The sequence below is a fragment of the Corvus brachyrhynchos genome, unplaced genomic scaffold (assembly GCF_000691975.1).
Source record: "Corvus brachyrhynchos isolate BGI_N302 unplaced genomic scaffold, ASM69197v1 scaffold23, whole genome shotgun sequence".
Classification (NCBI taxonomy): Eukaryota; Metazoa; Chordata; class Aves; order Passeriformes; family Corvidae; genus Corvus; species Corvus brachyrhynchos.
Genome location: NW_008238983.1, coordinates 3,847,392 through 3,863,572, shown reverse-complemented (window position 1 = coordinate 3,863,572; position 16,181 = coordinate 3,847,392). Strand labels below are relative to the sequence as shown.

Below are 16,181 nucleotides of genomic sequence, written 5' to 3'. Positions count from 1 at the left end.
AGCAAAAAAGTCAGTGTGAATCCCACAGAATAACAGAAATAACAGATAGGTATATGAGGCCTCTGGTCACCAACATTCCTTGTCCATGCATTCAGGAGACATTGTGTTTAATCACAAGTTAAACAAAACTTCTCACAAGAGTATTGTGGTCTGGCAAAAACAAGTTTGGAGGAAATATTTTCTATCAGCATTTTACATTTTTCTCTATGCTAGCGTTGTATGTTAGTAGATTCCACGTGCAGTTGATCCCAACTGTGCAATTAGTAGCCAAAATCTCTGAAATTACCTAGAGAAAACAAAACAACATGCGGATAGTCAAGCCCTGCATGACAGCATGCACAGCAGTGGGTGTTTCAGAAAGTCAGAACTCAGGTTTTGACTTTCATAGAGAAGTTCCCCCTCACAAGATAATGCCATTCACTTTATAGTGCAAACCCTCACACAGTCCCTGGGAAATAAAGACCTGTTAAAAATGTGTGAAATAACTAATTAGCATAAAAGTAAGGAGCAGTTCACAAGGTACAACATCTGCAGAAATAAGGTGTGAAACACTTTTTCAGAAGGGTAAATGAAATAACCATCAGTGGTTTTTAAAGAAAATTGCTGGCTATTTTCCCCCTACACTGAATTTTGCAAACAAAGGATATTTAAAGAAATAAAACCAACTCGGTGTTTATCTGAAAAAAGTATGCCAAATTTTGATTATTTCTTGTTAAAAACACAAAGAAATTAATTGAAATGTGCTTTCTCTCCTTCAAAAATTTGCATGGAAGAAAATTAGATCGGTTTCACTGCTGCAAATGTTATGAAGGCAGAAGCTGAATTGCCTAAATCATGTGTTTTATTGCCATGTTTTAGAAAGCATTTTAGGAAAGATGAGATGCTATACAAAATGATATTTTTTCTCAGCCTGAAAAATACGTATTCCATATTCTGCAACAGCTGATGTGGTTCCTTAGAGAAATTATATATCCCACCTTTAATACTGCAAGTGCCACAGTAAAAGATGTCTCACATTTAATGAGAAAGGTATAACGCTTCAGAAAAACTTTGAACACACTTGCAACTTCATACTTTGATGTTTAAAGAAACAGTACAGGTTCTTTACGCATTAAGTGAACCTTCCCAAAGGTTTTCCATGGAAGGAATGAATAGTCATAGCCTCTGGCATCAGACAATCTGACCAAGAATGAGCAGCCAAATCTTGAGTATGATGACACGGCCAGCTGAAAAAGACCTAAAACTGTTCTGAGACTTCAACCCAGAAGAGATGCTAAAGAGCCACAATTTTTTTGTCATACTTACGATTTATATAAAGTATATTGAGAGGTTCCTAATAGAATGTCACTGAAAGTTATAGTATGGGGTTGGGACATGACATTTCTTTTCTATGAAGATAGTATTATTTAATATGAACACAAAAAAAATGAACAACATTCTAACAGATATTTCTTCAGTACATAGAACCACTAAACAAACACCTGGATTTGGTCCTTTTTCTAATTCTTCCTGGTGTTTTATATTTTGCATTGATAAAGTTACTACAGGACATCTAGTCTTGATTATACTTTAAATAAAAGTCTTAATAGGGTTGAAACAACAATTATTACGGCAATATAATCTTTCATGCAGAGTCAGTTAATGCCATCATTATGTGATTGAGTCCAAAACATTAAGGTGAAAGCAGTTTTGCAGCATTTTTGCACAATATGCCTCTGCTTGAAGCATCAGTCCAGTTGAAAAAAGATAATGTTTGGAGGGGGAGAAATGGGAGAAGGAAGATGAAAGACATATAAATCAAAATAGGAGGATTTGAAGCCCATATAAAAAAAAAACCCAAACTTTTAATTTCCAAATATAGAGCATAGATTTGGTTGTGATTTTACTTTTTTTCAGTTGGCACATCAGTTATACTGAAAAGGACTAGAAATGTTTCACCATGTACATGCATTATCCTAAAGCAAAACTTCACTAAATTAATAAAACATACAATAACAGTTTTGTATATGCTAACATAAACATATTTTAATTCTCAATGTAACTCCTCACATGAAGCAGTGTTGAAGTAAAATGTTATATTTGGGAAGTTGTTCACTTGAGCATGAGGATTAATTATCACAAATTCAAATAATGGTTAATTTTGTATTTGTAAAATGAGTTTGTCTAGAGAAGAGATTTCAAATGCCCTAATTTGTAGTTTGTGAGCCATTCCTCTATATATATTAGTGAGATAACAGTTTATATGTCTTGTGTAGTCAGAAATCTGTGACATATTTATTGAGATATTCCATCTTTGTGAAATTTATACTTCTAATGATGTTCTGAAATGTGAACCAGATATGTTTCAATAGAGAGACATGATCAGATCTGTCTTATCAGAGAGGGATGATATACCTATACTATGAAAATGTTATGACATATACTAAAGCTTGCGAAAAATAATTTTTTATATTCCTGTACAATTTTAAAATGTGTCTTCCTAAAACACAATATGAGGTTAACACGGGAGTCAGCAGTTCAATTTTATACTAGGTCTTGGTGACATCACAAGACCTAATTTTAGGTGGCTTTATTTTTTTTATGCTGTAAAAATATCATTGTTGCTTGCTGAATATTTGGATTTCTATTTAAGTATACTCAAGATGATATAACTGAAATATGCTGATATTTGCATATCATCAAGAAAACAGATGATATCTTCCAGAGACATTAGAAATATAGAGCTTCTTACTGAAAGTCAGAAATATTTGGTCATATAGAATATGTTTTAGACAGCTGTATCTTGAATTCCTCCTGAATGGCTTAGGTGATATTGTTGAAATGTATACATTTCAGGGGGAGCACCAGCAAAGATCAAAAAATTGACCAAGTTTGCATCATTCTTGCCATTCTTCGTAAGTCTTCTGGTTGAGAAGAAACTGTAACCAAATATATGAGAATCAAGTAATAGCTGTGCTTTGCTATTAACACATATATCTGATTCTCAAAGTAATTATGAAATATTAACAATGGAATTTCCCTGAAACATAATAATAACAGGATGAGATGTGGGTTGTCTTCAGTCATAGTAATGCCAGGCAGAGATACAGATAATTTTAGGTCTTGGTTTTCTGAAAGTGATAAGTAAAAAAATCTTTATATTGCTTCTAGCTGTTTTTATGAATCAGGCAAGGGTCACAGACTTTGCACTTGAAATTTTCTTTTCCCTAGTCTTGTTTTGCAGAGGAGCAGCCTTAAAGCTCCGTGCCTCCAGCTGCTCCCCACTCCTGCTGCACACCGCTGGAGCCAGCCTGGGCAGTGGACAGCAGCGGTCACTGCGAGATCCTGTAATAACACTTCAAAAAACAAACAAAAAACCAATTGTTCAGCTTTCATTACTTCATAAATAAAAATTAATTTATATTTAATGTCCGGTGGCAGCCTGAATTGCTGTTAATTCGTTTCACAGCGTTTGAGTCCTAGACAAAAACTAGGCTGCTCCCCTCTCCTGTCTGACATTTTCCTTTTAAACATGAAATGTTTTTCCTTTCGTATCTTGCATAAGATAATTGTTTGTGCATTAAATGACTTAGATATATGTAAATAGGTGATAGAGTAGTTATTTTTGGTGGGCTTAAAAGAGATTTTTATCTGCATCTATGAATGTTGATTACTATTGCTTTTACTTACATTAATTAAGGGATGCAATCACAGAAATATTTTGTTTTCATTGAAATGGACTGAGCTGACAAATAGCTACAAAGCTGAAACTTAACTGTGCAGATTCCTGTAAGTTCTGTAGGTTGATTTGTTTTTCCTTACATAAAAACTTTGAGAAAAATTTCCTCTGTTTTTTCAGTTACAGGTCTTCAAAGTTACTCTCAAATTTGGTTTTAGGCACCTTCAATTAAGCTTGCTAACATTAATTTTAACAGTGTTAAGGCATGCTTGAGAAATAGATGGGCTTTGGTTTGTAACATTATGTACTTGATGCTGAAAGAAATAACATCCTTCTGTAACGATGCATAATCAGGCAGGTTTTTAGCTCTGGAACTACAAAGATTTGAATTCAGAAAGGAGATACACAGGACTGTTTGCTTACTGTCTTGGTCAAAACCCAGTTTCAGTTTGCAAGCATGTGCACATCTGCAAAAACGTGTACTGAACCAAATGTGGAAGACTGAAGCACTTCATGAGAGCAATTTCTCATTAGGTAATTGATTTTATTCTGACAGTTCTTAAGAGCAGGGGTAAGGCCTGTGGTATTGGTCAGAGCATGCCTGTGAATAAAATGACAACAGTAAGTCATATTCTTATATGAGGGTTTCTTAATGTGTTGTCAGAAAGGAATAAATATTGACAAATTGCTAAATCTACCTTTAAGAATAGTTAGAATTTATTATTCAATTGTTTTTATGCTATGAACTGGAATTTTAGGGAAATAGAATTTGCTTTTATGTCTCTGCTGATAATAAGGCTTTTCTTTTTTAATGTTTTATAGTTGAAGGTTTAGGGTATTTTTTTATTTTGCTATATCACAGATAAGAAATCTAAAGTTTTACTAATATTAATGTTAATATAAGATTCTATTTTTTTCAGGAAACAATAATGTGGTAGGCCCTTACTTACACTAAACAAAGAAACAAACAAATTTTCCTTGCATTTTAAATGAGCTAAAACTACAAGGAATCTTAGACCAGTCACATTTGAAAATTTTATGTATGAAATGGTTCCTTGCACTTTACAATACAGGTAAAACTGAATTTGTAAGGAAAAATCTGATTAATTTTATCATCTACTAATGGGAATAATGCTCAAACCCAACATTAGCAAAATTGAGGTTGTAAAGGCAACTCAGAAAACGCTGTTATTGAGGTTGTGCTTATTCCTTTATTTTGTGTGTGTGTTATGGGTGAGTTTTAATCATGTGGTGGTTTTTTTCAGGTTTTTTTTTTCTCTATAGAGGGAAAGCTAGCCTGCACTTCATCAGTAACTATTGACTTTGTCCAATGGATGGCCAAATATTTAATTTGCCTTATTGTGCTTAGAAAGGGCTATATCAAGTATTTTGCTTTGTTTTGCTTTGTTTTTTTTGTTTTTTTTTTCCTGACATTCCTATTGTGCTTGCCACTATAGAAGACCAGTGTTAGAAAATTAATTTAGTAATAAAAATCCTCATGGCCTAAAAGGCTTATTTATATATTTTTTACAAATAAGATCTGAGGAATAACTACTAAAGTAAGAAAATACCTTCTAGCTGAGATATGTAGTGAATTCTTGGTTTGAAGGGCTGATGATTTTGCCACAAGCTTGGAGCTCAGAAATTCAAACTATATAGATTATGTTTACCAATACTTATTTTATTTTAAGACTCTCCTTAAAAGGAGAGTAAAAGTAGAAATTGAAAACTACTTCCTTGGGAAGCGGTATTTTTGTTGGAATATTTTTACTACGAATGACAATCTCTGTATGAAATGAGGCAAATCTCTACAGAAAATAGTCATTATATAGTAGCCTCAAACTATTCCCAAAACAAGTCTACCCAGTGTGGAACTGAGGAAAATAGAGCAAGTAAAATAGGGAAGCATAAGAGCTACCATAATACTTGGAGTATATGGAAATTTGCAATAAGGAAGATTTTTCTCTCTCTCTAGTGCACTAGTGTGGAAGAAGGCCAGACTGAGCCCTTAGCTAAAAAGGAACACTTTTTTACATGAACTGTTTTTCAGATGATATAATTAAAGGTCAGAAGACAACCTTCATGATTCTCTTTTTTTTCTATCTTCCAGTCTCATTTGTACAAAGGCTGCTCAGGTCACTGTTTTGAGTTGGTGATGCAGGAAAGTTTATATATCTTTGGTGTAATTGTGCATAGCAGTTTTCTAAAGTTTCTCTGCTGGGAGTGTCATCTAGAAAGGTTACTGTGACATTTCTGAAATTGTATCTTGTTAATAGGAATGAAACATGTTTGTTTCCCTTTTAATGCATCTATATTGTGTACTTGTTTATCTGTATTGTGATATGCTTATTTAGAACATGAATACATACTTGTGTATATATATATATATATATAATATTGATTTTAGAAATAGTATTTTCTTTCGGATATATTTTGCTTTGAATGTACCATAAACAGTAGTAAGCAAAACAATACTTCTCAAACATGAATAATTTGGAGGAGAGAAAGAAGTTGGACAACAGTTTCCTTCCAATATTAGTTTTCAGCAGCCTCTGAGTTACGAAAAGGTTTTGCCAACTGCCATAACTAAACAAAGTGATGGTTATGGCAGCTAAATTATCTATGATATCCTTGACTATGTCTGATGGAGGGAAATATTTTAAATTCCAATTTATATTATAGTCTTATTAAACCTAGTGTTTGCTAGCTATTATGCTAACAATGTCTTGGAAAAGTACCCACTAAATTTTCTTTGAATAAATTTATATTTTGGCCCCACTTATATTAAAGTGCAACTGTAGTGAAGGGAAGGTGAGTTGAGCTGAGTAAAGGTAAAATAGAGCTTTTCTGTCAATACCATCTAACATTTTCCTGGTCTACTTCTATTCTGGATACTGTTAAAACATTTTCTGGCATGACAATTCAGCAGCTGTTAGAGATACATCGAAAGAATGTCAAGGATTGTTGATCCATTTGCACTGAGAATTAAATGGTGGGATTTGTTTCTGGGGACAGAGGGAATGTCATATAAATGAGAACATATTAATCATTATACCAGAAATCCAAATGTCTAGATCATCAAAGCCTGTCTTTGATGGTGGCCAGCTGTGGGTGGTTAGGAAGAGTGAAAGCATAAAATAAGCATGTAGTGATAATTACTTTTAAAAGTTTCTTCTATGATCACTGACAGCATAAAATTCCAGGGCTTCTTGATTGATTATAACTTACATGGAGGAGCTCTTGAAACATTTCCTTCAAAAATTTTGTAATCCATTTAAGCAAAAATGGATTACATCTACGTGTAGATTAAGCATCTACAAAATCTTGCAGCAAGGAACTCCATGGTCTTAAGTGTGTTTTGTAGCTGAAAAATAATCTCCTTTTCTTCTTTTTGAACCTGATATTTGTTGTTATTATTAGAAGATTCCTGATTCTAATATTCACACAGTGAGTATTAGATCCTCCATATAACTCGTGTTTTCATAGACATCTGTCTCCTATCAGCTGCAATATCCCAGCCTGCCTTGTTTTTTATAGAGAAAACATTTTCTGACTTTGATCATCCCTTATCCTCTTCTTTATCTTTGCAAGATGGAGAATAACTTTTCTAGGGGAGGACATGCTAATGACAACAAATAAAACCTTCAATATAAGGACATGACAGTCAGTAGCATAATTTTTTTTTTTGTTCTTTTCCTGATAATTCTTAATATATTATTTCCTTTATTTACTTAATACTGAGGTAAGACTTTCCCACAATTAGCTATCATAAATACAAGATCTCATTTGTGAATAACCATGTTGTATCACTTCATCAGTTCACATTCTTTTGAATGGCCTTTTTATTTACTCAATAACAGTCCTAAATAAGCTCTCATACCCATTATTCATTTGCTTTGCCAGATCAAAAGAACAGATCTAGAAGAATTCCATTTTTGTCCTTCCTCTATTAGGATTATTTAATATTTACTTTAATTGATTTTTCTGTATTTTGTTGAGAAGATTTTCTAGCTTAATTTCTTTAGGAATGTTGGTGATAGACCTTGCCAAATATCTTTTGGAAAGCTAAGCAGACTGTGAAATCTGAAGTTCCCTTCTCTATATGTAAAAACTGTGACTGCCTTAATTCATAGCATGAAAATGAAATTCCTGTAGGTGGCAAAAATCTTAATTTCTGTCCTTTGGAACAAGCAGATTACCATACTAACCAGAAACCAGCCAATATTATGAATGTTCATTAGTTTTGTAATTTTTTACTATTTTGAAATTAATGGGATGAGAGACATAATAGCCACGTGCAATATGATGGAGATATTTTTTATGCATATATGTTAAATACACCAAAGTTCCTCTGTAAATTAAAGTTTGTCAACAGTGTCATGACTTCCAAATCTTTTCAGTTGTTACTGATTAATCGATTTGTATTTGCTGTACTTTCTGTGACTGCAGAGTTGCAAAACATCCTACCTGTTTGGAATAAATAAAACATACATATAACATATATAAAACATATTTTCTAGATTAGCTGCTGACTTTCCTCTGACTTTTTAATGAATATAATAAATTAGAACTTGTTCTGCTTCCCTCAAAAAGTTTTGCTAAAAGTTTCCACACACAGTGCCTAGACATGGGTGCAAAAATATTTATAAAATGCTTGTCTTCCAAAATTTAATCAATAAACAATATACTGGTTTGCAAACATGAATGGAAATGTAAAAAATTATTTTGCCAAATGCAAGTTTAAAATTCAAACGATTTCTGGTTTGTAGTCAAAAAACAAATATTTCAGATTTATTTTCAAATTTTTTTTTTCCTTGTTGACTAAGCTTTACATCAATTTAAAGACAATGAATTTTCTCAAAAAGTAAATGTTTGGTTTGATTTTTTTTGGGGAAAAAAAAAGAGAAACTAGCATTCAGAAAAAAATATTGGTTTAAAAACTGTCATTTTGATTTCATGGTTGACTATATTTTTTTAAAATGGAAACAAAAATAGCTGTGAAGAAGAGAAACCAAAAAAATTTAGAAAATTCTCTCTGGCTTATTTTATTTGCGAATTCCCATGTAATTAGTTCTATCTTCTGTCATGTAGAAAGTGACTTTTCATCTAGCTTCACCATGTTAGAATAGAGTTTAAATAAGCTTCTGAAAAACTGGAGAGACAATAGAGAAGCCCAGAATACTTTGTTGGAAAAATAAAAGTTGTATTCACATGTCTCCTTATATTTCGTATTTTCTCCTTATGTTTACGATTTATAGGACGGCTTTGAACATAATAGATAACACTGTTATGAATGAGTGAAATTGTTTTAGCTTGAACATCAATCTGTGCATCTTGCTATGAACAGATTACAGGTGGGTGATTTCTGTGCTGTTCAAGTGAGCCTGATAATGGTAACACAGTGTTTGAAGGCTTCTGGTAACTTTTGTTGTCTGATCTCTAATTCAACTTATTTGACAAAAAGTAAGGAAACCTAAGCTCTTGATATTCTTATATCAGATGTACGTTACTAACTAGCTTCCTGAAAGGGTCATTGTTTTTTGTTTTGAGTAGTTAGTGATGGGCCAAAAGAGAGCATTTACTTTTTTTTCACTGTTGGACAGACTTAGAGGAACACTGTCAAAAATTTTAATGCTGATAGAATAAGGGCAAACCAGTCTGAAGCAACCTGGAGAAATGATTGCATTTAATTTTCTCCATCATTCATGATGATTCTTGTGGGTCCCTTCCAACTCAGAATATTCTGTGATTAGCATAATGAGCAGCTCCGTAGCCATTAACAAGTGTTTATGTAGTTAACCCAGTAGGAGAAAATTATAAGAACAGGTTTGAAGGGAAATAATGTAGCAAATTTGGTCCTCATTCTTCCAACTTTGTGTGACGGGTAACATAGGAATAATTTAAGAAGTAATAGGAACATCTGATTCAAAAGCAACAAGAGTCACACTGGAAAATGAGTGAGAGGAATGAAAGGTAAACTCTTGGCAGACAGTAATGTAATAGATAAATAGTTTGGTCTGGGAATACTATTACATATGACTGAAGGAGAAATGATGGAAATATGATACCTTGTAAGAGTGAATGAGTGAAAAACATCTGCATATACAGAGATGGAAGCTGGTGGGTATTGACCTGATCATTTGCAATGTGAGGATTTTGTTGGTTTAAGTGCTTGTTTTGCTCTCTAGGTTTTTTACTCTCCTTACTGTTCCTACTTACTATCAACCACTTTCCTGAAGGACCTATGAAATATTACTCTTTACATTACTGTCACTAACATAAGATCTTGTGCACATCTCCTTCCAAAAAATCCCTTTAATTCTTTAATTTTTTTTTTTTTTTTTTTTGCAACAGACTCCAAGAACTCACTGTCCAGGTCCAGTGGCTGCAATAGTTTTTATAGGCTTCTGACTTTTTAAACATTCATAAGGTGTGTCTTGTAAGTAACATGTAAGTTCCACCTGAAATGCAATATTAATGCATTTTCTTTGTTTTCTATGGTCCTGCGGCATTTTTGTCTTAAGAACATATAGAAAATTCATTCAGACTAAACAATACCAGGATTTTGTTTACTAAATGTTGTTATATTTTGTTAATTTTCATACCATTTCGTGTGGCTGAGCTTAGGAGGTACTACTTAGGAAGCAGGAATCTTGTTTTACATTTTTTCCACTTTGAATTGTCTAAGAGTTTCACTTTCCAATTCCTCACTACTCTGAGGGTGTAAGAAGACATTGTGATAGAGCCCTTGATTCCTTTCTTCTCACTTTCTATGACATAGGATGCTCGTGGAGATGATCTTTTCCTATATGGCCTTACACTTGACCGAGCTGTTGTGACCCATCCATGGTGTGTAAGGCCATGGAGAACATTGTGGACTATTCCGGGGTTGCCTGTAATATTAAGAACCAGAGCCAGTTGTTTGTGATACATACAGGTCCTAAAATAAATCAGATATAACAATGAATTTTGACTTCCAGAATGCTTTTGTAATGATTTGTCTGCACAGATGACCTCATATTCCTGTACCCACTTCCACTAGGCTGGAGCATTGTATAGTAAAATATTGTATATTTGTACAGGGAAATTCTATTGTCAGAGTAGCATCTACAATGCTGAAATGAAAATTTGTATTTTAACTTTTCCTAAAATGTACTGAGAAATAAATGTCCAAGGATATGGCAACAAACTTTAAAAAATTCCGTTCATACTATTTATATAATAATGGTAGTAGTATGTTTATATATGGTTATATACTTTCACAATGTATACTAACATTTTATTTAATAACACATACAGGATTAAATTTAAAACATCAGATTCAGATTCTGCTGAACAGTTATAAAATAACTTCCTTGAACATAGTGATAGACAAATATTTCCTTATAGAAATTAGTACTGTAATGTAAATCAAAGTTATACAGTCTCATTTGATGTTTGCTGATATGTATGAATAGTGAGGGAGATGTGTGAATTTGTTTGTTTGTTTTTTTTTTTTTCTGGAAAAAAAAACCCAGAGATTTTTACTGAGTCATATGTAAAAGTGTTGTCTGGACCTTTTAAACGAAATCTTGTTTTTAGCAAAGAGGGTAAAAGCCCAGACGTTTTACTGCCATTTTATCTTCTGTCCTAGTACATACTCAGTTAAATACCTAGGGTGTCACTGATCTCAATGTTGCTGTAGTCAAAATTAGTTTAAGAAGAGTGTCTTTTATCTATGTACTTAATGGATGGATATTATTTGTTTGCTTCTTCCTATTACATGCTGTTGAAGACAAATGTAGATTTGGAAGAAAAAAAATTTAGTCCTGTTCACTAGGTACTCATAAAGAAGATCAACTGTTTGTATCACCTGTAAGACTTTTAAAAAGCTTTGTAATGCTGATTATGTAAGACATTTCTTAATATTCTCAGATTCATGTTCTATTAAAGAATATAAAAAATCCTTAGTTAATAAAAGTATTATTGATTGAAGTGAAGAAAAATCCATAATAGTCACAGTTTCTTAATAGATCAAATAGTTTAACTTGATATCAAGTCAATAAAAATTTGGTCTCTATTGCACCAAAGTAGATTGCATAATGGTACTGTATTCAGCTTTCAACTTCATTGGGTTTTATCAACCCATTAAGAAGAAGAAATATCCAACTAAAAGAGAATGCAGCATTCCACTTTTCAGAGGACTAACATATTTCCAATATCTCTTGGTTTTATGCCAATAAGCAGCTAAGAGAACGAGAGGAGGAATAATCCTTCAGATGTGTTTCTCCCACACTAGCTAATACAGACCTTGTAACATACTGCTTTGGCTCTGAAATTACTTGATCTCAGCAGCATTTCAAATTTGCAGTGCTTGTCTAGTACAAAACTTGTGTAACCTAAAGATTAAAAGAAAAGAAGAGACATTTCAAAATGCTTTTGGGTACCTATTTTGTCTTGTAATATCTAAAGTATAATTTTGGTTACAGTTGGCTAGTTGCTCAGGTTTCTTTTTACTAGACTTGAGAAACCTCAGTAAATTGAGGGGAGGGGAATGCCAGTTTTTGTGACACGTTTTGTCTTCAGATTGACAGCTCTAAAGGTGGTTGAAATGCATCACATAGTAGCTTGTCAGCAAATGATTTGTCTTTGGAAAAAAAAGAGCTTAAAAATGATTGAGCATCTTTTTACGCTGTATCGGTTGCAATTACAGATCACTTCTGATGATGTAATTATGATTCAAAATGGAGAACTATAGAACAAATAAACTGAGATTTTGAAACTAATGTTATATGTTTGGATAGATAAATTGTGCCAGCATATTTTTAGAATAAGGCTATTCAAGATAGTAATTCATCTTTCTGGACTAGAATATGATCAGTTTAGTTAAAAAATAATAACAAAAAATTCTCTTAAGCATTGAACTGTAGACAGCACTTTTGAGCAAGTAAGTGCATAGCTTGTTCCTCTCTCAGTAAGCACAAGCACTTCAGTCTGTGTTGCGTGTATGGACAATATTTCAGCACAGAAGTACTAGCAGTTGGTTGTGATGTCACTGGAGAAATTCCATGTTCTCTTCAAGCTTGAAACTCATGGCTAGAACAGGCAGGCAAGCATTAACATAGTTGTAAAAACTGGTTTATTTTTTAAAAATAAATACAAAAATATAAATATAAAACATTGGCAGATAGAATTTGATGAAATGAAGTTGCACAAACTTTTTTTAAACCAGCTGCATATTACACTTATTAACACCACATGTACATTTTGTTTTATTTTAATGTACAGAACAGGACATACTGGATTTTTTTTCTTCTTTGCCATCTTAAAAGCTGCACTTGCAGGGATAGGACATGTACCTAACAGAAGCGGCTTGTACATGAGGTTGCTTAAGGGATTATCACCCTGTTCAAATTTCTGAAGGTAAGATATTGTTTATTTTACTTACTAAAATGTACAACACTGAATTTCCATAGCTTTGGCTCTTGGAAGTTGATTAAATAAAATGTTGTATATATTCCAAGTGGCATCCTACTAGAAAGAATGAATGACATTAATGGACAAGTTTAAAACAAATTTTAAAAGGAAACCATTGTGCTGAGTGGCAGGAAAATTTTCCTGAATGTTAAATACTGTTGAGTGCAGAAGGTGTCTGTAAAATTACTTCCGCTTAAAGGAAAAGACAAAAGTAGCCTACTGTAGGTTAAGAAGTGTCTTTGTCACTTTCTCCTCCACCGTACATCTCAGCTAGCTTATTAAACCGAGGGCCCCACTCTCGCAGGTAATCATAGTTTTGGTCTCCTTCGGTAGTACCTGACTCCAAGGAGCTCAAGGATTCAGCTATGGAATCATTTCCTTCATAGGCATAGGTTGCAAGCGAGTCATACGGCGGCGCAGAGGGATCAGTGTCATGCTCTTTTAGCCTTTGGTTAATGAAATCTCGGACATCCGTGTTGTCTGGGGCCGAAGGAGTCCTCCGTGGCACAAACAATGTTTCAGGGATAATGTCTCGTCGAAGCTTCTTATCTTCAATAGCTGCTGGATTCCTCAGTGTGCCGATATCAAAGGCTTGGGTGTCTTCCTCTCCGCCGCCTTCGTCATTATAACTCACAATGTTGTCTCTGATGTCCTCTTTAGAGAGGATCAAAGGCTCCTTCTTTCGTTGCCTCTTCAGAGCAGCAAATAGCACCACTATAACTTAAAGAGGGAAACAAAGAATGAGTAAAGATCTCTATTTAACAATTTCTTAGCAGCAAATCCATCAGGTACAAGAACCACATTTCAGCTACATTTCACCAACTCATTTTTTTGATAACTGGATAAACACCTCTATCTGTATAACGGTGGCACAGTACAGTCTATATCAAAAAGCTATTTTGCTTTGTGTGCTCTGCTTTACAGGACCATGAGCTTGTCTGCATGCTCTTTCTGTAGCTGTAATGAGCTTTAAATAGCCAGGTCTATTCTGAAGATAATTTTCCTCTTTCAAGCTCAAAGGACCTTGCTAAAAAGTGGGTTTTAGTTGAATTATAGGTCATTGAGAGTTATTCTGAAAACCACAAAATGGAGGTTTTACAAAATTTTCCTTTTTTTTTTCATTACAGCACTGAAACCACTAGATAGGTAGTGCTTTAATATAGTAAAATTACTTCTTACTGTTATATTAGATGTGAAATATATACTGCATATTGATCTTTAGTAGTTATTTAAATAAAAAAGAGACTTTTCCTCAAAAAAAAAAATTAAAATGAAAGACATGAAAGCAATTTTTGGTTATACTATTCATCCTCTCTGAACTTTTTTTTGGACAACTTAATGAAAGAACATAAATGAGCTTCTGGTTGCACACTGATAATTTTACCAGTCTGGGCCTTGAATTCTTATTTACAGTGTTCAATTAGCAGATAAACAAGGTTTGCCTTTGTTTTTCCTTTTTATTTTAAGCTGCAGTTAAGTTCTTCTTGCAAAATCCATCATCATTAATTTTATCAACCTGCATAATTTTGTGGAATGAGTCAGGCCTGAAATATTTGTTCCTGGGCAGAGGAAGATGTGTTTCTCTTCTTACCTAGCAGAATAATGATGCAGAGGAGAATGGCCACCAGTGCCCCCGTGCTGAGGCCGGCAGGGAGGAGCAAGGCCTCAGCGCTGCAGGACTGCATGTTCCCCCGGCTGTCACAGGCGCACACCCGGATGGTCAGCGTGCCTGTGCTGCTCTGGATCGGGTAGTCGTTGTCCGATATCACCACTGGTAGAAGGTAAGTACTTATTTCATGTCGACTGAAGCCATTCCTTCTTGTCAAAATCCTGGCAGTGTTATCTAGATTGATTAAAAATATACTGTTGTAGACTATACGAACAGAAACCACACCACTTATAGTAAATGCAAATCGTCATATTTTATATCACTGAAAAATAATTCCTGATATCATAGTGATACCTCTTGTTTTTTCTAACAACATTCCCATTTGATCAGAAAGCTATTTATGATTTTTTAGGTGCATCTGGCCCGCTCCTCTGTGCCTCTGCACCACTTTTGCGTGTGATTTGAAAAGAGGATTTCTCAAAGCTTAAAGTGCTTTCTAGATTAATGCATGCAGTGTGTGACACAGTTACAGTTCAGGGCTGAAACCCTGAAATACAGCGGCCAACTGAGGAAAAATAACCTTCCACTTTGAGCAGTTCAAAAAGCACTCTGTTCTGGAAGATTCTTTCTATGGATCATCTGTGACAACACCCACAGGAATGCTATCTGTCAACTCAGTATGAGATTTGCTACACCAAACCACTTCCAACACGCTCTAGAACAATGAATATGTACCTCAGCACATGAAGTAGATTTTTTTTTTTTGGATAGAAATTGACTTAGGAATTCAGAAAATGTTAAAGATGGTAAGTATTCCTGCATGGTTTTGAGAAGTGAACTTACTAAACTGAATCTGTAGCAGACAAATCTTAGTTGTATGCAGGATACTTCAGCATCAAAAGCTGTTCACTGAGTGGCCAGAGGAAAGGGAAGGAAGAGAAGGAATGAATAACACAGAGAGACTATTTCTTCTACTGTTAGAGCCACAATGCTAGAGTGTCAGCCAACACCAGAGTTGTTAACTTTTTAGTCCAAAAGAGAGAAAAAACAGGTTTAGTGTGGACTAAAAGCAAAATTTAATTTTCATCATAGTTGTGGATTGCTTGAGCTATGTGGTTAGCTATCTTGACAGCCAATCTTCAGACAGAACTAAAATAACCCATTTGCAAAAAGAAAGAAAATAATTACAGACAGCAAGGAAATACCAAGATCTGTAACTCTCTGAACTCAGGACCTAATTTAAAACATTAAATCATATATTTTTTCATAGACTTCAAGATGTGAAACACAAACTTTTCTTTTATTGCTTCCCTTCACTGGTTTTGTGTATTTTAACACTATTTGTTTTCACTCAACATCAAAAATTATGTGTCTTAGGCATCTTTAAATAGCTCTCCCACAAGTGACTTTATAGGGTACCCAAACTATTTGATTTACTTCACTTTCCCTCCTGTTAGA

At 33.9% G+C, this 16,181-nt stretch overlaps 1 protein-coding gene across 3 annotated transcripts in view; it reads right to left on the bottom strand.

Annotated features, from left to right (window-relative positions):
* Window positions 1–11,778: 11,778 nt before the first annotated feature.
* Window positions 11,779–16,181, bottom strand: part of CDH10 (cadherin 10) — a 100,820-nt gene continuing 96,417 nt past the window's right edge. For all 3 annotated transcript variants that reach the window (XM_017738750.1, XM_008637181.2, XM_017738752.1), the window contains exons 11-12: window positions 14,706–14,957; window positions 11,779–13,834 (exon numbers count right to left, since the gene is read on the bottom strand). In XM_017738750.1, coding sequence (XP_017594239.1) covers window positions 13,341–13,834; window positions 14,706–14,957 — 746 coding nt within the window. In that variant the 3' untranslated portion in view covers window positions 11,779–13,340. The remainder of the gene's footprint in view (window positions 13,835–14,705; window positions 14,958–16,181) is intronic.